This window comes from Camelina sativa, chromosome 19, assembly GCF_030686135.1.
Source record: "Camelina sativa cultivar CO46 ecotype springtype chromosome 19, ASM3068613v1".
NCBI classification, from domain to species: domain Eukaryota; kingdom Viridiplantae; phylum Streptophyta; class Magnoliopsida; order Brassicales; family Brassicaceae; genus Camelina; species Camelina sativa.
In genome coordinates, this window is record NC_141898.1 from 2,078,883 (window position 1) to 2,101,856 (window position 22,974).

The following is a 22,974-nucleotide window of genomic DNA, read 5'->3' on the forward strand; positions in this document are numbered from 1 at the left end:
AAACCACGATGGTATAATGGTATTGGTCAACTACCGTAACATTTAAGTCTAAACTATTCACAACTACACAATCAAATTTGGACCCAAAAAAAAAGAAGTAAAAAATAAAATACAAATAAGTTTTTCAGTACATCAAATCACCGATGGATCGATGAGTTGACTGACAACATATAAGAAGCTTCTGATCTTATGGGTGTCCAACGATTCCATTTTTTTTTACGATTTCTTTTAATCAATTCAAAGAGCACATGGACACATGCAGTAGCTAATTATCGTTTATCACGATACGACATCGTTTTCTAGCCACTTTGCCATTGTTGCCTCCCTTTTTCTTTGCTCATTTTTTCCCCCATCTCAAAACTAATGCCATTGAAACTTGAAAGTACATTTTTGCGTCTTGATTCATTCATAAGTCAACGAGACAAGGCATTAGCAATTATTAGGTTGTCGAAAGTAAAAAAAAAGACTGTTTTCGGAATTTTGTATTGCATTAACTTCTATATGGTATTTAGATTCATACTTAGCCACCAAAGAAGCTAAATATCACGTGCAGCTAAAATAAAATAAGAGTTGAAATACCATGCAAGTATTATAAAACTTTGAATGGTTGGCAGAAATGAGTATCACACTTTTTCATTAATGCTTTGCGCAACATGGAACCGACTAGGAAACTCAAACGCAATTTCAACAAACTCAATATGTATCCCATAGGATATAATAAACAAGTTGTGTGAGATTGGGGACCCAATGTTAAGGTGGTTGATAACAAGATATATTTATGTACAGTCAAAAATAACGGAAAGTGTGGTTTTGTTTGGGTTAAGAAAAATGTATTGGTTAAAAAATATTCTTTTTCAATATATATAATTATGTCGGTATAATTATATACACCGTTTTCATACGCGTATCCTACTCGTATCGAATCTGTCAAATGTCAATCATAATCGCAATACCGCCGAAACCACTTTAGAACAAATATTTTCGGGGAAGTTTTAGTCCGCATAAATGTTTGGTATGTATTCATGCTGTACTATATATTTAAGTTCTTCTAACTATATAGGGGTTAGCAAATTGTACGAAATCGGTAGACGGTTACGTTAGTAATAGTTTAGTGTTTAGGTAATAATTCTGACTCCGTGAATTAGATTAGATCGGAGGCTTGGAGGTCTTGATTAGTGCTAAAGCCTACCTAGCTGGCTAGTTGGTTTGTCAAACTTTTTTGTTTCTTCATTGTTCTTATTTGTTCAATCAATGATATCTGGATTAGGTTTGGGCCAGACATTTAGTGGACTAATTCTTTTGGACCGGATTTGTCGAGGGCCGAAAATGTCTCAACGAACGACGAAGTCATATTTAATCCGTCGTTGTTATGTGTTGTTGGGTTTGACAAACACAAAACAAATGGGCCTTAATGGGCCAGACGAAATTGGCATTAAGGAAAGGAGAATAAGATTCTGGAAATGATTTGGCCCATATGCATACATGTATAAGTGTGTTTCATCGATCAATAAAGTGGAGGTAGGTGAGAGACAAGACATCAAGGAGAGTTCTAGAGAAACAGAAGAAAAGAGGGTTCTTCTTCAAGAAGCTTTCTCCTTATTTGTTGTGTTCTTGTTCTTGTATCCTCTTGTGTACCAAAATCTGTAAACCAAAGAACATCACAAGTTAGTGGTGTGTGTAATCTCTTCATATAGTGGAAGTTGTGGGAGACAATTCCCACCCGAGACGTACGGGTTAGAGGCCGGGAACTCGGTGATCAAATTCTCTTGTGTCATCATGTGTCATGTTCAAGTTTTAGATATGTGAATCTTTAATCGGGTGTGAGGCGATGAGGGACCAAAAGCAACAATTATCCTCACAAGTGGTATCAGAGCACAGGCTCTCTGATTCATAAGATCTAAAGGAGGAGGAAGAAGATGACAGTTAAAGGTTGAAGTCATCTTGTGTGGAGGATAACAGATTCTCAGGTGAAGGTTGAGTCTGTAGCAGAGATCTCAGGTTAGGAGATCAGAAAGATCCTCTAATGACACGACACAAGAGAGTTGCATCAAGGGAGAGTTATGGTTATGGTTCAGGTCCAAGTATGCCAGCATATAAAAAAAAAAAAAAAAAGTTGGAGACTAGTGCAGAAGACACAAGATCTTGAAGGCGTTCTTGATCTGTGAAGACTAAATCAACGGTGAGTTGGTTTAAGGTGGAGTTTCTCTGCAGTAAGTTCGATTCAAGTTTAAGAAAGCATGGGTTAAGGTGACTTACTCAAGGCTGTGGAAAGAGGAATCGAATAATCATCCAAAAGGCTCAAGTCGGCGCTGCCATCACAAGGTATTTGTGATGTTCTTTACTGAAGTTTCAGGATACTCAAGGCTGCTTAAGTTGAAGGAATCTTAGCTTGGAAGAACACAAGGAGATAGACTGAGTTTAACAATGGAGAAGTCAAGATTTTTTGCTGTGAATCAGATTGTATCTTGCTTGTCTGGTTGTTGAAAGTCAGTAAGTTTGGTGTTCAAGAAGGATGTTGAAGATTCAAGGAAAAAAATCAGAGCAGATGAGTATGAGGCTAGAAACTGCTTGAGGCAAAGCAGGTCGATAACTCTGAAAGTATTCAGTAAGGTTTGAGAGGTGTTGGGTGAAGAGTTTTAGTCTCAGGTTTAATGGAGGTCAATGCATGGCTGCATTGACAGAAGGAAAGGTTATACTTGTTTTCCTTTGGCATCACAAGAAGAGAATTGAGGGCTGGTTGTGAAGCAGGCATTGATGTGTTAGTGGATTCCCAAATACTAAGGAAAAGTATTGTGTGGAATGGTGTTTTACAGCGGTAAAAGGGTTGTCACAAGTGTGGTGTGACAGGAAGTTGCTGTAAAAGGGAAGTCTTTGGTGTTATGGTTTAGGAAATTGATAAGAGATTGATATTGAGTTTCCTAGTGGAGAAACCTGCTAGTAAAAGAGGATATTTAAGCACAAGAGCTGAATGAAGGTTGTATCAAAAGTCTTCCAAATGGGATCAGTCTGGAGGCGGGTTCCATCAGTGATGATGATGGCGGTACAAGATGGATTCAGGCTATGGTTGTTGAAACAAAGGCAGTAAGCTCAATCTCAGTTTTGCTAAATGTGGTGGTTACAGCAAGGAAGTGTAGCAAAGGCTGTAAGCTGGTGATGAGTGTAAGACAAGTTCAAAGGAGGCAGCAATGGTTTTGAATTTGTGAGTGTGCACTGATGCAGAATAGTTTGAGCAAAGGATGAGCAAAGAAATTTGTGTCGGAAGTCTTCCTAGCTAGGTGGAGTTAGGCGGCGTGTTCTGTTGATAACAACAGCGGTACAAAGTGATGCTCAAATCAAAGGTGCTCAAACAGATGAAGAGTAAGTCAAAGACTGTTTCAAGGAAATGAAGCATGAGTGACTTAAGAGTTATTTCTGCAGTTGATTCAACAGGAAGTTTACTTGTCAGCAAGGTTCTGTTTAAACAAGATGTTTGGATCAAGGTTTGTGTCGAAAGTCTATCTAGCAAGATGGTAGCTTGATGGCGGGTTCTGTTAGGCTTAACAGCGGTACAAAGAAAAGTCCAAGGCATAAGAGTTTAAACAGAAAGGTGTTGGAATCATGGATTGTCTTAAGGGCTGAGGCAAGTATGATTCAAGTTTCTGGCAAGTGGTTTACTAAGGGGTTGAATCTAAGATCAGGGCACATGTGACATAAAGGAAATCAAAACAAGGTTCCACAGCAAGTCACGGTTCCAAGAAATCCAAGGGAATGGAGAAAAGAAAAGGTACCTGTGAGTAATCAGAAGTCGCAAGGTGTAGACTCTGATTGTAGGTGGAGCTGTTTTGAAGAAAGAAAAAACCAAGTTAGGTTTCATGGTGTCTTACAGAATTAAAAAAATCCAGAGACAAAAGAAAATGATTCAAGGTACAATTGTTTACCTGGAGTCATTGGAACAGCAAAAAGGACGAAACAGATCGTCGGAGTTGCTGCAAAGGAAGGAAAATGCAGAAGTGTGAGGAAGGGAAACAAGCCTGCTATGATCTCCTCAATGTCGTCTGAAGGAAGATACAGCTCCAGGTAACCCCAATCGACATTATACGCTGACAGGAAGAAGAACAGAGAAACAAGTCAGCTTTGGGAAATTAAAATTAAAACTATGTCGATAAAAGGAGATTAGGAGGGTTAAGGGAGTTACCTGTAGGCATCTGGTATTACTGTGAAGAGACTTAGATTCCAGGTGGAGCTGTTGGTTAAGATTCAAGGAACAACAATTTAGTTCTTCATTGTTAGTTCTTGAATTTGAAAGTATGAGCCAAGAAAAGGTGACCGATAATAAGAGGAGTTTGGTTACTTGTGGAGACTGGAGAATTAGTTGTCGAGAGTTGGAGACTGATTCCAAGTGGAGTTTCTGAGATGAAAATTCAGAAAATCCAAGTAAGGATTTTGGTGGCTCAAAGGGGGAAAACTCCAGCAGCTAGAGAGGAAGATGATTCATGGTTAGGAGATTACTTGAAGTCATCAAGGAGAAAGAAGAACATGGGATGTTCAACACTAGAGCTGCTGTGAGAGTAGACATGAAACTGAAGTTAGAGTTTCATGAGTCTTTTGGAAATCGGAAGAGACAGGGCTGTGAAGGAGTTACCTGGAAAAGGTTGTGGAGCCATGATGGAGAGTAATTGGTTCCAGGTGGAGCTCATCACCTAAAATGGATTCAAAATGGCAATTCTCAGAAGATCCTAATCACTAAGTGTCAGGAAGAGACAAGAGAGAGATTAGAGGGTACCTGAGCTGGACGGTGACGGCGATGGCGTGATTCGCGGGTGAAAACGGAACAGCTCGGGAGAAGAGGCATGGATAAGAGACAAAGTTGATGTCTCGGGTTCTACAAATTAAATCACCAAAGAGGAAAGAGAAGAGCTCCACCGGTAGTGATCGCAGCCGAAGGAGATTGCCAGCGAGAATGGTGGTGATACATGGTTCATCGAACCAAAGTTGAGATATGGAGATAATGTCTCTTGATTCACCGGAATTGGGAGCCGCCGTGAAACAGGTGGAGACTGAAGCTTGGCTTCGCCGGAAAACATGCAGGGATGACCGGAATTAGCCTCCAATTCCGCTATACCATGGGGAAGTAAGAAGCTACATCTTCTCCATGTCGAGAACGAGAGGGCTCGGTGAAAGAAAAAAAAAAACTGGTTGCCACCGGAGAAGAGATGCTCACCGGATAAGGAGGCGGAGTTCGCCGGAGTTTGTCGGAGGAGGTTCGCTGAAGTTTGGCTTCACGAACAGAAGAAGAGGAGAGGTTGGTTTCAGATTTCTTGTTGTCGATGAGTGTTTTGTTTTGTCAAAAGGTGGAGATTGTTGTTGGGTTTGACAAACACAAAACAAATGGGCCTTAATGGGCCAAACGAAATTGGCATTAAGGAAAGGAGAATAAGATTCTGGAAATGATTTGGCCCATATGCATACATGTATAAGTGTGTTTCATCGATCAATAAAGTGGAGGTAGGTGAGAGACAAGACATCAAGGAGAGTTCTAGAGAAACAGAAGAAAAGAGGGTTCTTCTTCAAGAAGCTTTCTCCTTATTTGTTGTGTTCTTGTTCTTGTATCCTCTTGTGTACCAAAATCTGTAAACCAAAGAACATCACAAGTTAGTGGTGTGTGTAACCTCTTCATATAGTGGAAGTTGTGGGAGACAATTCCCACCCGAGACGTACGGGTTAGAGGCCGGGAACTCGGTGATCAAATTCTCTTGTGTCATCATGTGTCATGTTCAAGTTTTAGATATGTGAATCTTTAATCGGGTGTGAGGCGATGAGGGACCAAAAGCAACAATTATCCTCACATTATGGTTGTGAATGGATTTAAAGATTCACTGTTATAAATCTCAAAATTTGAAGGAAGAGATTGTTAAATAAGTTGTGCCAGATATCACTTGCTCAATAAGAAAAGAATTGTTTAGATTCCAAACTTCACTAGGTTTTAGTTCTTGTTTTTAGGTTATTGTTCATGAGTGATGAGTCAATGACAAAACACATTAGTTTGACAACAAACTGAAGAAAAGACGATCTAACCAATGTTTATTTTTTTTTCCCTCTTCGGTGGTTTGTTATATTAAATCGCTTGGCAGCCACAAGTTATCTCTCCAAGAACTGTTCTAAGTTTTCTTGAATCACAAGGCACCGTTTCTCTCTGCAGCATGAGACAGTGCTTCTCGAAAGTCTCTGTTGTAATATTTAGTCTGAAATCAACGTCGAACAAGAACGTCCTCTCCAGAGTATTCATCTCTTCCGTGCTCACTCCTCCGATTTTCGCATAATACGCGTTGTTGTAACACCTAAACTCCAGATAAAAAAAAAACATACTAAATTAACTCTGGTTAGTTAGTGGTTACAATAATCTAGAGTATGAGAGTTTTGGTCTACTTAAGAGTTAAGAAGATATACTAACTTGCGTTCCAGGAATTTGGCTGCGACCAAGAGACTAGTAATGAGGAGGCGATGAACGTTGAGTGCTGTAAGACGACGACGAGGCGTACTTGTAGCCTCTGGTCTCTGTAGATACCTAAGCATGTAGGCAAAAGCTGCGACGAAGCACGCAGGGCTACACTGAGCGTACCTATGGATTCTCTCTGTGTAACGATAAATGCTCATCGATGGTGCTTTTGAGCCGTGGAACATAGTGATCTCGTCATCTCTGTTGCCATGAGATTCAAAGATAAGAACGTATAGCTTCTAGAAACTATATATACAAGAGAAATCTCAATTCAGACGTTAATAAACTAAACTTGTTGTGTCTTGTGTGGTGTGGTTTTTTGTTCTTCTGGATCATCTTCTCAAGGATAGAAGCGAGAAGAGTTATGACTCGAGGAGGGGTAGAATCAGAAGGCTGATGAGAATCTTCTAAAAGACCTAACCATTGGAATAGTGATGTGTTTGTGGAGTTCTTAGAAGTTTCCATTTTGTGTTGGAACCAGATCGAGAGAGCCTTAGATCATCTCTCTGGTTGTTTTTTTGCTCGAGGTAGCGAAAGTAGTGTAAATGGTAGGAAGGAAATAAGTAAAGTTGAAGCTCTTTTGTTAAAGTTTTGCCACTTTAGATTCTTTTCTTTGAGATAAAGTAACGTGTAGTATATTGTTCAACTAGTGTATAGTATTGTGTGTAGGGATATTATGGGGGCCGAGCCGATCGATTGTTTTGTTTTGGACGGCTAACCACAGTTTGGTCCATAGAACCATCAACCATATGTGCTCAAGCTAAGTCTGGGTCCTTAACAACTTCAAGGTGAAATATGGATCCCTACTTGCTGAAAAAAAAAAAAAAATGGATCCCTCTGTGTATAATAGTTTGACCTAAATAGTAATACATCATCCAGAGATATGTTATGGCTATGTCCCCCATACGTTAAATGCATATGATCAAAATCTGTGAAAGATAATGTAATAAAGATGAAAGTATTAGTCAAATTTCATCTTTAAATGCTTTTATGTCATGAAAAGGCAAGAAATTGAGAAGTGAGGACTTAAAAGCAAATGGAAGTGAGGACCTAGTTGGTAGCCCAACTTTTATTAGAGTTTTATGAAATTGGTGATATTGCCTGTTGGCTTTAAGATAACACTACAAAGTTCCCTGGAAAGTAGACCATTCCAAAAGGTCCACTACTACTAGAGAGAGAGAGAGAGAGAGAGAGAGAGAGAGAGAGAGAGAGAGAGAGCCACATAACAAGTGAACTATCATTTTTGGTCAATATCTAAAATATGATGGAAAAAAAAAAGATTTTTCTAAAGTTAAATTTTCTGACCGAGATTGTTGCATATATTAAAGAAAAAAAAAGTTATCTGTAGGTCTGTTTTGATTTGAATTCATTTTTGGGTTATATGGGTTGTAAAAGTGTGACTCCACTATAACCCAATTGCTTTTGGTATTCATATGAATTTGTGGTTTTTGTGTAAAATACCTCTAATTGATACCTAAAACTACACCCACACTTGAAACAAATACCACTTGATAAATTATTTTTTCCCCCATACGTAATTCTTGACGTTCAAACATCTGAAAGAATAACTTATCAACATCACACAAATTTAAACACATCAGAAATCAAAGAATATCTGATTGAATTACAAAGTAAGTCTTACTAGATTCTCGATTCTCCCCATCGAGAATCTCTTAGGAACCAAAACCGGACGCTGTTTCAATCCACTCACCATCTCATGATGATCATCACACTTGGCCATACTTTTCCTGCTCTTCATTGGAGACACCAGCCTCATCGCTAGTCTCGATGGCGAAAACGACCTCCTGAACTTTGCAGCCGTTGACAGCTTCTGCGACTTGTTCACCCTAGTAGGAGAAATCGAAGCTTTGGGTGACTTCTTATGAAAGTTTCCATTTCTTGCCGGAGAAAGAAATGCTTGAAGCGTGACTCTTTTTGGAGAAATGGACGACTTACGGGCCGAGTTACAGCCATTTCTCGTAGGAGTAAATGATCTTCTGAGCTTAGCAGCTGTTGATAGCTTTGGAGACCTCTTTCCCAAGTTTCTAACAGGAGAAATCGACGCTGTAGGTGACTTCTTTCCAATGGTAACGTTTCTTGTAGGAGAACTGGAACCTCTAGGTGACCTCCGAGCCAAGTTACCGCCATTTCTTGTAGGAGAAACCAAGACCTTAGGTGGGCTCTTGATCTTGACCTGAAACTTAGATGCTGATGTGGGAGGAGATTTGATCAAGAACTTGTGAGGAGTCTCTTTATTGTTCTTGATGCTTGATATCTCATTTCTGGCTATGACCGGAGACATTGTTCTACTGAACTTGGCCTGTTGTGTAGCGGTACCGGAAATAAACAGAGGGTTTGGAAAAAGAACCGCCTTTTTAACCCAAGGTTTGTGCTTTGGTGAAACCCTGTTAGCCAAATGACGAAAGCTATTGTCACCATTTCCCTTTACTTGAACCTTCTCTGCTGTTTTCTGTGGAGAGATGGTTCTGAACACAATTCTTGAGCGAGCCCTTTGTAGAGAAGGAGGATAATCTGATTCTGATCGTCTGTTCTGCTTCTCTCTCTTCCTTCTCGCTTTGATGTTGGTACTGACAGTTTCAGGGTTCTGTTCCCGGGATTTGCGTTGTGTCTCGGGTGTTTTAGGGCCATCGTCTTCTTGTGACATTGTTAATCTCCTGGACTCCCTACTCTTCTTTGGTGCTATGGCATCTACAATGTCTCTTGTGACCTGTGAGGCTTGTAAGATTTCATTTACAGTCTCACCAAGTAGCATTGCTGGGAGTGACAATTTCCTCCAGTCTCCTGTATATATTACACAAAATAAATTATACATTGCACATTCAGTAGAAACTATGACTAACTTGGTGAAAGAAGGAGATTATAATCCAATAACCTAATAACAATTGTACAACATTACCAAACACAATCGATTATCATTTGACAGCCTGTGGTGTGTGTGATCCATTATTATAAATGCATAATGCTTGTGTGTAGATGTTGTGAGAATGATGAGATAGAGCTATTACCTGGTGAGGAAGCTGGAAACTTCCCTACTGGAGATTTCTTATGAGTAGCATTCTTGATCCTACAACAACAATGTAACAAGGTAAGAGTAATGAAAACCTGAATATGGATAATTGAGGTTTTGTTTCTTTTGATTTGTTTTTTACCTTAGAGTTTCTTGCTTGCATCTAAGGCTAGTCTTCAGATAAGTTCTGGTACTTCGAGGGCTAAGGTTCACTCCAGAGACAACTTTGGTACCTCCAGCAATTGTGTATTGTAGCTCTTGCAGTCTTTCCATACATTTGTCAACCTTCACAATTTCATACCAAAATTGACCATAATCAGCTAATGTTAAGATCCCAAATTCTATAATTCATACTCTAATTAACATGAACACATCAAATGAAATAAAGTTATACTATAATTAAAAGAAAGATCTTTTTAAAACTTGGGGCCAGATGATCGAAAGGTTTTTAATTTGCAGTGGGTTCAGTTACTAATTAAAAGCTTAAAACATAGTGGGAAGGAGCCTTAGAACTGGAGCGTTTGCAAATTCTGGAAAGATAACAAAATAATTAAAAGTTGTAAACTTTATGCTAATCTTGTAGTATTAAATTGGAAAAAAATACCTTGCAGATAGTTTCCTTGAGAAGATCTGAGTTGAGAGATGGCACCACCATCGTCACTTTCCTCTGCTTTTGTGGGGTTCTTGCAACCATCTTCTTCTTCTTCTATATAGTTTTCTTGCAATTCTCAGCTACATTAACCCCAAAAAAACAAAATCTCTCTTTGCCCCTAAAAACTGGGTTTCGAAGATTTAAAAAAAGCTCAAACCTTTGTAATTATAAAACCACCCATAAGATCCAACAGCTTCAGGAAACCCAGATCTCTCTTTCTCTCTCTCTATCTCCTTTTCTCGATCTCAATTTCTCTAGAATGTCTTTTTTTTAGGTTACGGACAATAAGATAAACGCGAACTCTCTCTTCGGTTTGGGTTTTGGTTGTCTGTCTATTTGGTGAATGTCTGAACGCAAAGTCAAACAGAGAGGCACGGGAACTGAGAGAGAGAAAGAGAGCGGATAAAGGGGTTTACTTTCGTAACGGATCTTTCGTCATTCATTATTATTTTTTTTTTTTTAAATTTGATATTATTTTGGTCCCAATCCAACGGTCTATTACACTAGTACAATAACGGCTATTTTCTTTTTTGGTTTGGTTTGGTTTGCCAATTCTTCTTGGAAAACAATTACTGAGGCTCCATTGATTTGATTTGGTTTAGTTTGGTTTGGTCCCAATCCAACGGTCTATTACACTACTACAATAGACTATTTTTTTTGGTTTGGTTTGGTTTGGTTGGCCAATTTCTTCTTGGTAAACAATTCTTCTTGCTAAATTGTTTTTGATTAGTTTAACTAATCAAAAACAAGATTATAATCTCCAAAAATAAAGGGAATTTAGTATTATTTTTCTAAAAAAAACAAAATCCAAATTATATACAACCAAACTTTAGCAAGGTAAAAGAGTTATAAAGTGGAATAAACAAGGCTAGATTCGTATGAAACAAAAGGTTTAGCCCATTAGAGCCTCATGATTTCACGGACACCCTATATGATGGGGCGGTGACCATGTTCTCCTAGATAATTTTTCCAGAGTTCGAGTTCCACTTTATGCAATATTGATTTAAATTATAAAATTATATATAAAATGTACATACAATTGTTAATATATTTATTGAGAAATGATTTAAATTATTTGTTTACATGATTACAAATTATGAATTGTGAGAAAGACAATATCTCATTCTAGATTGGCTCACATCATCTTTGAATAGAACATAAGTTGTACAAAAAGTATTGTATCAAATATCCTAATTCTTAGATGTTTGTTCCCTTTCATTTCTATTAATTTTTCAAATAGTTTTTTGAATCTCTATTAACAATGTTGAAGTGCATTTGGCAAAATAACCTTTGATTTTAAGAAATTACATAGTTATCCCTTGAAAATTTGAATAAATAACAAAAAAAAATTGAAGTAAATTTGTAAAAAACTTAATATAAAACCGAGGTTATACTGTTATAGTTTAAAATAGAAATCTGACTATTTTCATAACATATTAAAACTTTTAATTATATCCTTAACAATTAACAATTAAAATAGTAATCAAAGTATAATCATTTAATCCGAAATTAATGCTTAAATTCGATATACTAATATTTCCATAAAATATTATAGCTTTTAATTCTATGATTAACAATAAATATACTAATCAAAATCGAGATCCTTCTAACGCCATAACAAATTACCGGTTTTAATTCTTACGAATTATAAAAATCATACAGCATATTATTAGCATATTTCTTAACTACTTTCTAAATTCTATTAAAAAAATACATAAGTCTTAAAAAAGCGAAAATAAAAAAATACATAAGCTTAATATCGTGGATTTTTTAAAATTCTTCACCAAGGTTATCTCTACTCATTTACATAAAACCTCCTTAAAACACTATAAATATTTTTCATCACATTCAATTCGATAAACACATGCAATGAAAAGGTTAACTATAATATTCATAGATATAGAATTATTACATTACATTATAATACTGTTACATTTCGTAGAAGGATGAGGAGATTGATGATGTGAACCTCACACAAAAGAAAGTGGAGTAAATAAAATGATGGGTGTTAAGATCAAGATTGAGAAGAACTAAGTGATATGTTACTCTGTTTGGGAGTTCAAGTTTTTTTTTGTTTCTTTCATTGAATTTCGTTTCTCATGGCTCTAATTTCCTTTATTTAAGTTTAAAGATTACTCATATAACCAACGGAACAATGTTATCAATCATTGAGCACTTTTATTTTGGTTTTGAACAAAGAAATCAGTCTCTGCACCTGCTTGAAGGCATATTAATAAAGAACAGTATAGCTGCGTTCACTGACGGACTGATCCATTATGTGCTAGGCCAACTAATATCACAGTCATGGAAACTTCATCAACTTCTTCCGTGGACTTAAATGTTCAACTTCAGAACCAGTCTACATGTTTTCCTGAAGATTCAGGTTGTTTCTTTTTTGGCTTCTGGTACCGATTGTTCTCAAACTGAGCTTTGACGATAAGAGCATAGAGAAATTCTGATTCCGCGGAACAATCATAAGGTTTTCCCAAGACACTGGACTTAGGACGAGAAATGAGTATTCACAACCACAGAGAAATATCTCAAGGAGGGTAGAGAGAAGCATATATATACCTGTCAAGTAACTCTTCTAAAATAATTCTCTGTGATGGTGTGACATAATGTATGCAATTTCTCGGGCACTGATTAACTGCAGACTGTACACGGTAATCTTCGCCATGCCCTGATCATATATATACACAGCATAAATTATTAGAAGAAACGGAGCTATATAGAGGGTGAATATGGAGGGAGTAAAAACCATCCGTACCTTGGGGCATTGCTCGAGCTGTTCCAGTTGTATCACATGAGAAGACCTGAGGAGCTGTTTTAAAGCATGGGTACGAACATCCTGAAATTGGAGAGAAACAAGTATACATTCTTAACATAATTTTTAAAAATCTTCTCTCCAAACGATGCTCAAGAAGAATTGGAGCAGCTAAAAGAGCTAAATAAAAAAGAGAGGAAGCAAGTTTGGTACTTTTTCCAACACAGAGGACTTCATTCACAAACACGTCAAGTGCCTCACACTCTGGATGGTCAAAAGGGTACAAGCATTCTCTAGTATGCAATTCACAGAAGAAAAAAAACATTACTTGGTTGTTTTGGGCCGAATTCGAAAATCATTCCTATGTTGTTATTAATAGATTTTGCTAAAAATGTATTATGAGTATACCCTTCAATTATCTCTGACCGGCTATAGTTTGTTAACATCTGCAAAAAAATTAATACTTTTGAGCTACTGTAGTTAAGTTATAGCCAAATCTGCTCACATGGTGTAGAACAAGTTAATGTTACCTCATATGCCTGGATAATGCGACGGATCATAATATCAGAGTTGCTTCTCTCTTTGTTTACATCAGGATGGTATTGTTTCACCTTTGCAAAGCACAAAATAGTCAACAAGACTGATAGATGTGAAAAATCCAAAACTTGAGAAACTAGGAGGGGAAAAACAAAGACAAGTTAAGAGTGTGTCAAGAACAACTCAGAACCCATTAACAAATCGTATCAAAAGGAAATACTTAGCGGAAAGAAAAGTACAGATTAGTGATTATTGGATGCATACTTTCGCACGAAAAGCTGCCTTTAGCTCAGAAGATGAGCAGCTTGGCTCTACGCCAAGTATAGAGTACGGTGAAGAGCTAGAGAGTGGATCTTCTCTGCTTTTCTCTCTGCAACTGGAGATGAATCGCTGAGAATTTGAATTTCTTGAATTGGAGAAGAAAGCGATTCTAGGTACCGAAGCAAATAAACGAAGACCTTCCATTGTATCTCTAACCTTCTCTCTTCCCTAAGTTTGTCCCTTTAAGGATTTAACCGGTGACCAGACAAATGTCCATATATTAAGATAGAGAGACAAAACAGTGAAGCCTCTGTTTCAGCTAGAGAGGTCTTCAACTACCAAAAATCAAACTTTACAAGACTCCATGGATATTCTCTATTCTTGATATGTATATTGAGAGAAGGCTTTTAAGGAATTAAGACACTTGTGCCGTTTCTGTCATCACCTGTATGACAGAGAATAAACCTCTTATCCGGTCTGTAACCTTCGTCCACCATAATCGGAAACAATTCAGACAGAACATCATATATAGCCTCTGCTTGTGGATGTAGTTTGTCCCCAACCACAAAGCTGTGTGTTTTATTCTCAACTTCAATCGAACTTATGCCTGTTTCTTTAGTCACTCCCATTGCTTTCATTCTCTTGATCGTCTTCGCCCTCTCCTTCCATTTCCCTCTGGATGAGTAAATGTTGGCCATCAAGATATGGGCTGCTGAGCTATCAGGTGCAGTTTGAATTAACTGTTCAGCTGCATATTCCCCTACTTCTGTTTCACCATGAAAACTACAAGCTCCAAGCAATGCTTGCCAAATTTTATAATCAGGCTTGATAGGCAATGAGTCTATAAAGCTCTTTGCTTCTGTCATAAGACCAGCACGACCAAACATGTCAATAATACAGGCATAATGCTCTGTCCTAGGCTCGATCCCATGGACATCTTGCATCACGTTTAAGAGTTCTCGGCCTTTATCGATCAACCCTACATGGCTACAAGCATGAAGTAGAGATAGAAAGGTAACATCTGTCGGCTTCACGTCTTGTGTAATCATTTCTTCGTATAGATTCAAGGCAGCTAATCCATGACCATGGCGAGCAAACGCTGCAATTATCGAGTTCCATGAAACATAGTTCCTCTTAGGCATACGTCTAAAGACAGTTAGTGAATCAGTCAGATCTCCACATTTTGAGTACATATTAATGAGTCCATTGCTGACAAAGGTGTTACCGGAGAATTTTCGTTTGATAACCAAAGAATGCAGTTGCTTGCCTAGACCCAAAGAATGATCGACAAACGAAACTCCAAGAACAGCTGAGACTACATTTGCATCAATCTCTACACCAGCTTGAAGCATTCTAATGAAGAACTGTATAGCTTCTTCCTCTGACCCATTTTGTGCAAAACCAACTAATATCACAGTCATGGAAACTTCATCAACTTCTTCAGTGGACTCAAAAATCTTCCACGCATCTTCAATGCTTCCACATTTAGAGTACATATCCATTAGCGCACTCTCAACGCATAATTCTGATTCAATCCCAAATTTCCACAAAAGGGCATGAATCTGTTGCCCTTCCACCACCCTCTGTGAGCCAGAACAAGCAGCCAGAGCACTCAAATAAGTTACTGAGTTTGGATGGACCAATCCTCTACGCATCAAACTAAACAGTCTTAGACCATCTTCATGTAACTCATTCTCTATCAGACCCGAAACCACAGCTGTCCATGTGATGACATTTCTATGTGATGCCATCTCATCAAAAACCCGTCTCGCAGAAACCGAACACCCACATTTGAAATAGGATGTGATCAGTTTGTTCCCCACAGATATGTCCTTGTCATAATAGCCACTTAAAACTGCTAAAGCGTGGATCATCTTGGTCACCAAACAAAACTCTGGCGTAACACAAACTGATAAAACAATCGTCAAGGTCGCTTGATCAAACCCACCAGACCCAAGCATTCGTTTAAGCAATACAAAACCAGACTCGGTCTCTCTGTTCCTCAGAAACCCGTAAAACAGTATATTCTGCGAGATAACATCTCTTATGGGCATTTCGTCGAACAACTGGAGCGCATCAACTAACTTCCCACATTTCACATACTGAGAAAGCAAAGAGTTCCAAACGACAAGAGCGTTTCGATGGATGTCAGCATCTACAGGCTCGAAAAATTCAGGATTCTTGATAATGGAAGCATGGAGACAAGGACCCAGATGAGGAAACCAGCCTTCTCTGCCGCAGATGGATAAGAGAAGGCTCATATCGACATGATTGAGGAGAAAAGTGGAGACTTGATAACTTGGGCTTTGCCGGATTAGGAGTTTCGAAGGGCACAAAACGGTAGACAAGCAAAGAGGAAGGTGAGAGGTCAGTTTCTGAATCATCCATCTCGAATTCATTCGCCAATAGTTTGGGATAGAAATTTCAGTTTTTAAGAGGTTGGGTTGAATTTAGCTTCTGGAAGAGATGCTTATGCAATTTGAGAATATTAGTAAAAGTTGGGACTTTTTTTTTGTGTGTAAAATACAGGAAATAGGATAGATCATATTTCTCTGTTTGTAATTTACACACACGAATACACGATCAATATAAAAGGAGCAGATTCTGGTTATAATCCTTAAGGATCAAGTCTTAGTTTGCAGGTGGAAACAACACTTGGCGGGGTTTGATCATGGTTTGGCTAACGGTCTTGTGTTGTTCCAGAGCCACTGCTGAGTTGAAGAACCTTCCAATAATGGTGAAACCTGCCAAAGAAATATTACCCGGTTCATAAAACTGCAGCTGTATGTAAAAGACTTTGATCTATTTCGCTAATAAGACAATCAAAGCCACGTTTCCTTTTTATGTGTTGATATGCCTTGCTTCGAAGGCACATGCAGGCCTTGTGTCTTAGACTCATCTACTTGTCTTTTGGAGAAGGTAAGTCAAAAGTAGTTTTGTGGACTAACCTTTTCCCAGACTTCCTCGTGGTAACTATTAAGCCAGTCAATCTCAGTATCAGATAGCAAAGAAACATCAACCATTTTTGCCTGCAAGGTTTGGTGAGTGAGAAATGTGTGAGATCAAATGCAAGGACAGGCGAAAAGCTAGAAGAAAACCAGAAGGTTCCTCTGACCAAATGAATGCGAGTTAGATCAGACGAATGGGGATCACTCCATACCTGAATGGGGAAGAATGTAAGCTTCTCAAATCCAAGGTATGTAACTCCACCAAAGCGGTTTGGTGTTTCAGCATCTCTCACATGAAGGAGATTCTGCAAAAGCAGACCATACAATTGTTAACTAATCTTATATATCTTATAAAGACTGTCATGGACTGGTGACCAAGTCGCACCTCAATTCGGATCCCAAATGCATGATCTTCATAATATCCAGGTTCATTGCTTACTATCATGCCATTCTGGAGAGGGTTCATGTTTCCATACCGAAAACTAATACTTTGAGGACCTTCATGCACATTGAGTGCAGCCCCTACGCCGTGTCCAGTCCCTGTTAGGCAGAAAAAATATCAGATCAGCATGAGTTCCTGACAAAAAGTTGTTCGTGAAGAAAGGTCAAAAGATCGAATAAAGTACCATGGCGGTAATCAAGTCCAATTTTCCACAGAGAAGAGCGTGCAAACCCATCTAATACAAAACCAGGAGTACCTTCTGGGAACACGGCTTGATCAAGAGCTATATGACCCTACAACCAAAAAACCAATCAGACAGCAACCCACACAGGTTTGTCTGTTCAAGATAGGTAATCAATGGTCATCAAAAATGATGGGAAAAAGATGAGCCAAATCTCCCACCTGCAAAACTCGAGTGAAACATTCTTTTTCTCGTGTAGAAGGTTCACTAAAATGTACTGTTCTTGTGATGTCTGTTGTTCCATCAACATATTGAGCGCCACTATCCAGCAAAAAAAGTTTTTTAGGGTCTACACGACTGCAGCTCTCTGGCTCGGGTTTATAGTGTATAATAGCACCATTTGCACCGGAACCTGCAAGAGTAATTTGAGGAAAGGAATGCATATCACTCACTGAGTGTATATTGACTATGTGGAAGGTGACAATAATCATACCACTTATTGTATCGAAGCTTGTATCCATAAAACCATCTTGCAGTGAACGAAATTCAAGGAGCCTGTCAGCCACATCTACCTCTGTTAGGTTCGCATTCTTATGCACTTCTTCTTCCAGCCAAGCCCAGAAATGAGCTAGAGCAGCAGCATCTCTGCATAAAATAAGTGGTGAGCCAAAGACATTTCACATACAAAAGAAAAAAGAAACCAAAATTTTCCAGAAATGAGCTACAGCAGCAGCATATCTCCATATAAATTTGGTCAACCTAAGTTATTTAGCATTTGAAAGTACAAAAGAAACCAAAATCTTCAAGAGGAAACTTGAATACGTTAAAGGCGGATGGATTAGGGAAAGATGGTATTGCAATGGGGTTCTCTACCTCAAGTGAGAGTTCTTCATTCCCTGTAGCTCGGCGTCATTTTTAATGGCCTTTGCCCACGAAATAGGAGATTGCATGTAGATGCCAGAGGGATTCGCAATATATCCGCTGGAGCTATCAGTAAATTTAGGCTTAGCTCTTTCTTCGCTTTCAGAATTCCTCGAATATCTTTCACACGCAGATTTGTAGGTACTAATGATAGCTACGTTGAGGGATGATGGATCCATCAGAAGCTGAGCTCCACGTGCTGCCAGACTGAGAAAACTCAAAGTGAGGTAGATTCCTTTTTCTGAAGCTTATAAATGGACATGTACAATCAATTTCTTACCTATCTATTTCTTGAAGAATGGAATCGTAAGGTCTAAGTTCGATCCCTGCGTTTTTCAGATGATCTTTTACCTCCGCCGTAACTTTAGAACTATCTATAAAGAGATGGGCTTGGTCAACCTCTACAATCAGATATGCGTACATTACAGGTGAATGTGGAACATCGCTCCCTCTCTGCAATCAGCAAAAGCACAATACAACATCAATAAATTGGGACCTAAGTGAAGAATAAGCCGAGATTAGTGGCACAAAACTAACAAATTCAAAGGTAAGGTGCTAATCTAGAGTATTACCAGATTAAGCACCCATGCAATCTCATCAAGCATGGATATCACAATGGCAGATGCGCCAGCATCCATAATTTGATTCCTCAGAGTCAACAGTTTTGAGGCCACATCGACACCAGCATACTTCAAGTCATGTATCCTTATTTGTTTGCTTGGAGGCTTTGGCCTTGAGTCCTTCCATATCTCATCCACAAGATTTACATTGTACAAGTAAACCAACTGATGATTCTTTTTCGCTATAACCTCCTTCAATTCCTCAGCAGCATCGGCGGAAAAAAGAAACTGCTCCCTTCATGAATTCCAAAGTATTGTAAATACAAATCATAAACTACAAATATTGAAGCTATCTAAGTATGAATACCAGATGAAATACAAAGGACAAAAGGAAACACATATTAGAAGGATTAAATAGTAGCTTACAGGGTCAATACCAACTCTTCCACCAGGAGCCAAAACATCAGCTACCCATTCACTTGCCGTGGGGACTCCTGGATTACCAGCACGCATGAGACTCCAACTTGAGTTCAACTGCTTCTCCGCCTTTGATACAATTAATTGCAGCGAATGTAGATAAGAAACCTCACATTTCCTTTCAAATGTATCTACAAGATAGAAATCAAAAGGATGAATATGATAAAGAAAAAAACCTGAAGAAAATAGCGGCCATCTGTCCACAGAGCTGCCTTGTCCTTGGTGACAATAGCGGTACCAGCACTTCCGGTAAATCCTGATATATAAGCCCTCCTCGCATAGCACTCTGCGATGAACTCGCTCTAGTACAAATATGACAACAAAATCACACTCAAGCCATGAAACATCCACGCAGTTTATGTATACATTTAGAAGAAGAAATATAAATTTGTGACTTTCCCATAAGATCCTAAGCTCTCCTATGATGTAAAATTCACCGAAACAACTCAAATAACCTCAAAAGAGCAACACATTACTAAAACCAATTTAACGAAAACAGGAGCAAAGCTAATTTCATGAATTCCAAACACAATTTATCATTGAAAGAACAGGTTAAAAGAGAACCTGATGTGCATCTTGTGAAGGTATGACGTAGGCATCGATTCCAACACCCGGATCAGAGAACAGCCGCCGGATCGAGGTAAGCTTTTCGTCAACGACTACTTTGGTTTGAGCTTTACGAATCTCTTTGGAAGACTTTGCGGTGAAGGAGGAAGAATTGCTGCTACTAGCATGACACCTTACGCCAAAAGGGGGTTTATACAGTAATTTCCGGTTGATCAAAGGGAGCGAACTGAAATTGCGGAGGAACGGAGAGTGAGAGTAACGTGAGGTGAACAAAACGAGACGAGTCAGAGACGGCGACGAAAGAGTTAGAGGAATCATCGCCGGCGATATAAGCAGGAGAATCACCACAAGACTGAGAGAAGATAGATTACTTTTTGTTATGTATATTTAGAGAGAATTGTAAAACAGTCCCCGTATTATTAAAAATCTTAAAAAATATGCATAACTAAAGATAATTGCATAACAACCCCCACACTAGTCCAATTTTTTTATAAAAAAAACTTGAATTTCCCAAGGCACAAGGCAGCAGCACCAATAGTGACGAGTGAGAAAAGCAACAATCTTTGGATATGAAATGAAGCACGAGTTGGAGATTTTATCTTCTGATCAGATTCCACGAAAGCATTTTATTACAATACCAAAAGGTAAAAAATTACAAACACAAAGAACATATTATTAGAGATGATGGTGTTCAACGAGCACTTTTGATGACTACTGATCTCCGCTTGTTACGACGGAACTTTTCCATGAACCACTCGTGTTTGTGTGAAGCAAAGATATGTCCAACAACTAATCCACAGAACACACCAGGTCCGTAGGCTATAGCAGCTGCTATCCAGTTAATCACTTGTTCTTTTGGTTCCGACAGTTCCTTGGATTCTCGTGGTGTAGAATTCGGGGCATGAGCTTTGCCACAGATTTTCTCGAGTCCGGAGAGCTTGAGGTTGTCCATGAATATAGAACAGTTTTGGCTTTGAAACTGTGTGCCTTGTGGGACTGGACCTTCGAGAAGGTTGTGGGAGAAGTTCATCGTTGAAAGAAAAGAGAGGCTACCAAGATCTCGAGGAATGTGACCTGACAACTGATTACGAGACACGTCTAACGTCTCGAGGTTTGTCAAATTTGCCAATGCTTGAGGGATGTTTCCAGTGAATGCGTTGCCTGACAAGTTGAGAAGACGCAGTTCCATCAACAAACCAATGGACTCAGGTATATTCCCATTAAATCTGTTTCCAGAGAAGTCAATGGCTCTGAAGGAGTATGGGATCTTTAAGAACTCTGTCTCTACTCCTTTATATATCATAGTCATCGAATTACTATGGCTGAACTCTGGCCCGTCCTCCCCCATGTACAAATCCTCCGTACCTAGATCAGAGCCCTCAGATGTCACCATCTCACGCCAATTGGAGAAATACAAAGGTGACAAAGTTCCACTGAAACCATTCTGTGATATATCGATGAACCTCAAATGTTGAAACCCAAGAGATACGTGGTCATGATATAAAGAACCGTGGAACGCATTAGACCTGAGGATGAGGACACGTAACGATGGCAGAGAAGCCAACCATGATGGAAAAGTGTCATTGATTCTGTTGCTTCCCACATTCACAAGTTCAATATAAGTGCAATTCATCAGTGATTTTGGAAGTTTTCCTTCCAACAGGTTGAAGCTAACGTCAACTGATCCTAACATGCTAGCATTGACAAATACGTCTGGAAGGATCCCGCTGAAGCTGTTGTTACGTAGAACAAGCCCTTTAAGCCAATAAGTTGAATTTTTAAAACAAGGAGGGATTGAGCCGTTGAAGAGATTGTTGGACAAATCCAAGAACTTAAAGAACCTTTGGTTACAGATCCATTGCGGAAATGGTCCTCCAAGTGAATTCGAACCAAGATCCAACTCAAACAGTGCTTCTCGGCCGGAAGATGATGATGGCTTTCCAAAACTGTTGAAAGAATTGTGGGAAAGTCTCACTGTTATCAATCCACATAAGCAACCTGGTACTTGGCCTTGTAACTTATTGTTTGAAAGCATAAGATGCTGGAGGTTGACTAACTTTGATATTGAAGTTGGGATTGTCCCAACTAAGTTGTTATGGCTGATATCTAGTAAAATGAGACTCTGAATCTCAGATACAGATTCAGGGATTGGACCATCGAATTTGTTATTAGCAAGGTATATATCCGAAAGCCTAGACGATGAAGATATGTTCCCAAACTTTATAGGTCCCCTGAACTGGTTTCCTTCCAAATCAAAATACTGTAACGAAGGAATCGTGAACAAAGACGTAGGAAAAGTCCCGGAAAAAGAATTCTCACGCACGAGAAAATATTCCAAGTTGTGGAGTCTACTCATATCAGATGGAAGCGTGGATTTAACGTGGTTAGAGGCAATGTTTAAAAAGGACAAGCTGGTTAGATTTGGTAGTACGAAAGGGAAATTTTCCAATGTAAATAGGTTGTTTGAGATGTCTAGAGTAGACAGCTTTGTGAAATTGGCAAATGAAGTAGGAATATTACCACTAAAGCTGTTATCGGAAAGTAAAAGGTCTCTAAGTTGGTTTAGGTTACTGATTGAAGCAAGAACTTCACCTGACAGTTGATTACTCGAAAGGTCAAGGTGCGTGAGACGAGAAAGGTTTCCTAGTGAAGAAGTAATCTCTCCATAGAGATGGCAATCACTAAGAGTTAGGTTCTTAAGTTGTTGGAGTTTGAAAAGACCACTATTTGGTTTCAAAGGATTGTTAAGAAGGACATTACCAAGGTCAAGTGAAATCACCTCGCCAGATCTAGCATCGCACGTGACACCACTCCAAAGACAGCAATCACTACTCTGGTTCCATGAGCTTAACGATGGAGCCGGAAACTCGTGTTTGAACTCGAGAAGAGCATCCCTTTGGTCAAGACGGCAATAGTGAAGCTTAGGAGATGCTGCAAGAGTGTGTAGAACGAGGGAACACAAGAGAAAGAAAACAATACCAGAAGGGCTTGGAATCATCATTCTTGTAGTTTGTTTTGTAACAAAAACTATGGTGTCTGGTTTCTTGGTCTGGTCTTTCTTTAAAGAGAAAGAAAACAAAACTCAATTGTAAAAAAGCTATCTAATAGACTTATCTATCATCACCTACCTAATTCGCTCTCTATAGCCAATGATGTGTGCC

At 38.8% G+C, this 22,974-nt stretch overlaps 5 protein-coding genes, 1 long non-coding RNA gene and 1 pseudogene across 10 annotated transcripts; all 7 read right to left on the reverse strand.

The window, feature by feature from the left end:
- Window positions 1–1,403: 1,403 nt before the first annotated feature.
- LOC147920058 (uncharacterized) lies at window positions 1,404–5,231 on the reverse strand. Of its 3 annotated transcripts, XR_015591599.1 has the most exons (7): window positions 4,763–5,231; window positions 4,622–4,679; window positions 4,331–4,539; window positions 4,175–4,222; window positions 3,918–4,079; window positions 3,768–3,816; window positions 1,404–1,641 (listed from the first exon to the last, which is right to left on the reverse strand). It is a non-coding gene; the product is annotated as an uncharacterized LOC147920058 (long non-coding RNA). The 3 variants fall into 3 exon arrangements; XR_015591601.1 differs by lacking the exon at window positions 4,763–5,231 and having other exon boundaries at window positions 4,331–4,536; window positions 4,622–4,722; XR_015591600.1 differs by having other exon boundaries at window positions 4,175–5,231.
- A 706-nt stretch (window positions 5,232–5,937) lies between these two features.
- On the reverse strand, window positions 5,938–7,020 carry LOC104764186 (cyclin-P3-1-like). Its single transcript, XM_010487672.3, has 3 exons — window positions 6,768–7,020; window positions 6,431–6,676; window positions 5,938–6,317 (listed from the first exon to the last, which is right to left on the reverse strand). Exons 1-3 carry the CDS (start codon window positions 6,938–6,940, stop codon window positions 6,095–6,097), a joined length of 642 nt encoding a protein of 213 aa, XP_010485974.2. The 5' UTR covers window positions 6,941–7,020; the 3' UTR covers window positions 5,938–6,094.
- Window positions 7,021–7,967: 947 nt separating this feature from the next.
- On the reverse strand, window positions 7,968–10,779 carry LOC104764187 (microtubule-binding protein TANGLED). Its single transcript, XM_010487673.3, has 4 exons — window positions 10,108–10,779; window positions 9,646–9,788; window positions 9,502–9,560; window positions 7,968–9,277 (listed from the first exon to the last, which is right to left on the reverse strand). The coding sequence occupies exons 1-4, from the start codon at window positions 10,195–10,197 to the stop codon at window positions 8,100–8,102; spliced, it is 1,470 nt and encodes a 489-aa protein (XP_010485975.1). The 5' UTR covers window positions 10,198–10,779; the 3' UTR covers window positions 7,968–8,099.
- A 1,490-nt stretch (window positions 10,780–12,269) lies between these two features.
- Window positions 12,270–13,982, reverse strand: LOC104764190 (chaperone protein dnaJ C76, chloroplastic). 2 transcript variants are annotated; one of them, XM_010487675.3, is made up of 7 exons: window positions 13,721–13,982; window positions 13,450–13,530; window positions 13,328–13,365; window positions 13,133–13,212; window positions 12,923–13,003; window positions 12,727–12,835; window positions 12,270–12,648 (listed from the first exon to the last, which is right to left on the reverse strand). In XM_010487675.3, exons 1-7 carry the CDS (start codon window positions 13,919–13,921, stop codon window positions 12,504–12,506), a joined length of 735 nt encoding a protein of 244 aa, XP_010485977.2. In that variant the 5' UTR covers window positions 13,922–13,982; the 3' UTR covers window positions 12,270–12,503. The 2 variants fall into 2 exon arrangements, with proteins under 2 accessions (XP_010485977.2, XP_087359195.1); XM_087503069.1 differs by having other exon boundaries at window positions 12,270–12,653.
- On the reverse strand, window positions 13,976–16,116 carry LOC147920059 (pentatricopeptide repeat-containing protein At3g05340 pseudogene; annotated as a pseudogene).
- Window positions 16,117–16,205: 89 nt separating this feature from the next.
- On the reverse strand, window positions 16,206–20,288 carry LOC104764188 (aminopeptidase P2). 2 transcript variants are annotated; one of them, XM_087503067.1, is made up of 13 exons: window positions 19,811–20,288; window positions 19,423–19,548; window positions 19,196–19,315; window positions 18,782–19,064; window positions 18,490–18,662; window positions 18,162–18,416; window positions 17,782–17,933; window positions 17,510–17,700; window positions 17,292–17,400; window positions 17,051–17,205; window positions 16,878–16,970; window positions 16,666–16,746; window positions 16,206–16,461 (listed from the first exon to the last, which is right to left on the reverse strand). In XM_087503067.1, the coding sequence occupies exons 3-13, from the start codon at window positions 19,231–19,233 to the stop codon at window positions 16,387–16,389; spliced, it is 1,605 nt and encodes a 534-aa protein (XP_087359193.1). In that variant the 5' UTR covers window positions 19,234–19,315; window positions 19,423–19,548; window positions 19,811–20,288; the 3' UTR covers window positions 16,206–16,386. The 2 variants fall into 2 exon arrangements, with proteins under 2 accessions (XP_087359193.1, XP_010485976.2); XM_010487674.3 differs by having other exon boundaries at window positions 18,782–19,057; window positions 19,811–20,258.
- Window positions 20,289–20,383: 95 nt separating this feature from the next.
- LOC104764191 (receptor-like protein 30) lies at window positions 20,384–22,923 on the reverse strand. Its single transcript, XM_010487676.3, has one exon. The coding sequence runs from the start codon at window positions 22,812–22,814 to the stop codon at window positions 20,505–20,507; it is 2,310 nt and encodes a 769-aa protein (XP_010485978.1). The 5' UTR covers window positions 22,815–22,923; the 3' UTR covers window positions 20,384–20,504.
- Window positions 22,924–22,974: the final 51 nt, after the last annotated feature.

What these genes read in the sequence shown, in the direction of transcription:
- LOC104764186 (XM_010487672.3), bottom strand. Translation starts at nt 6,940, where the DNA reads ATGGAAACTTCTAAGAACTCCACAAACACATCACTATTCCAATGGTTA. An exon ending in CACCACACAAGACACAACAA is followed by an intron (nt 6,677 to 6,767) that starts GTTTAGTTTATT and finishes TCATGGCAACAG; the next exon opens with AGATGACGAGATCACTATGT. An exon ending in GCCAAATTCCTGGAACGCAA is followed by an intron (nt 6,318 to 6,430) that starts GTTAGTATATCT and finishes TCTGGAGTTTAG; the next exon opens with GTGTTACAACAACGCGTATT.
- LOC104764187 (XM_010487673.3), bottom strand. Translation starts at nt 10,197, where the DNA reads ATGGTTGCAAGAACCCCACAAAAGCAGAGGAAAGTGACGATGGTGGTG. An exon ending in TCAAGGAAACTATCTGCAAG is followed by an intron (nt 9,789 to 10,107) that starts GTATTTTTTTCC and finishes GAAATTGTGAAG; the next exon opens with GTTGACAAATGTATGGAAAG. An exon ending in GTTTCCAGCTTCCTCACCAG is followed by an intron (nt 9,278 to 9,501) that starts GTAATAGCTCTA and finishes TAATATATACAG; the next exon opens with GAGACTGGAGGAAATTGTCA.
- LOC104764190 (XM_010487675.3), bottom strand. Translation starts at nt 13,921, where the DNA reads ATGGAAGGTCTTCGTTTATTTGCTTCGGTACCTAGAATCGCTTTCTTC. An exon ending in AGGCAGCTTTTCGTGCGAAA is followed by an intron (nt 13,531 to 13,720) that starts GTATGCATCCAA and finishes TGCTTTGCAAAG; the next exon opens with GTGAAACAATACCATCCTGA. An exon ending in GCATTATCCAGGCATATGAG is followed by an intron (nt 13,366 to 13,449) that starts GTAACATTAACT and finishes ATTTTTTTGCAG; the next exon opens with ATGTTAACAAACTATAGCCG.
- LOC104764188 (XM_010487674.3), bottom strand. Translation starts at nt 20,131, where the DNA reads ATGATTCCTCTAACTCTTTCGTCGCCGTCTCTGACTCGTCTCGTTTTG. An exon ending in GAAGAGTTGGTATTGACCCT is followed by an intron (nt 19,058 to 19,195) that starts GTAAGCTACTAT and finishes TGAAGGGAGCAG; the next exon opens with TTTCTTTTTTCCGCCGATGC. An exon ending in TGGACTTGATTACCGCCATG is followed by an intron (nt 17,206 to 17,291) that starts GTACTTTATTCG and finishes TCTGCCTAACAG; the next exon opens with GGACTGGACACGGCGTAGGG.
- LOC104764191 (XM_010487676.3), bottom strand. Translation starts at nt 22,814, where the DNA reads ATGATGATTCCAAGCCCTTCTGGTATTGTTTTCTTTCTCTTGTGTTCC.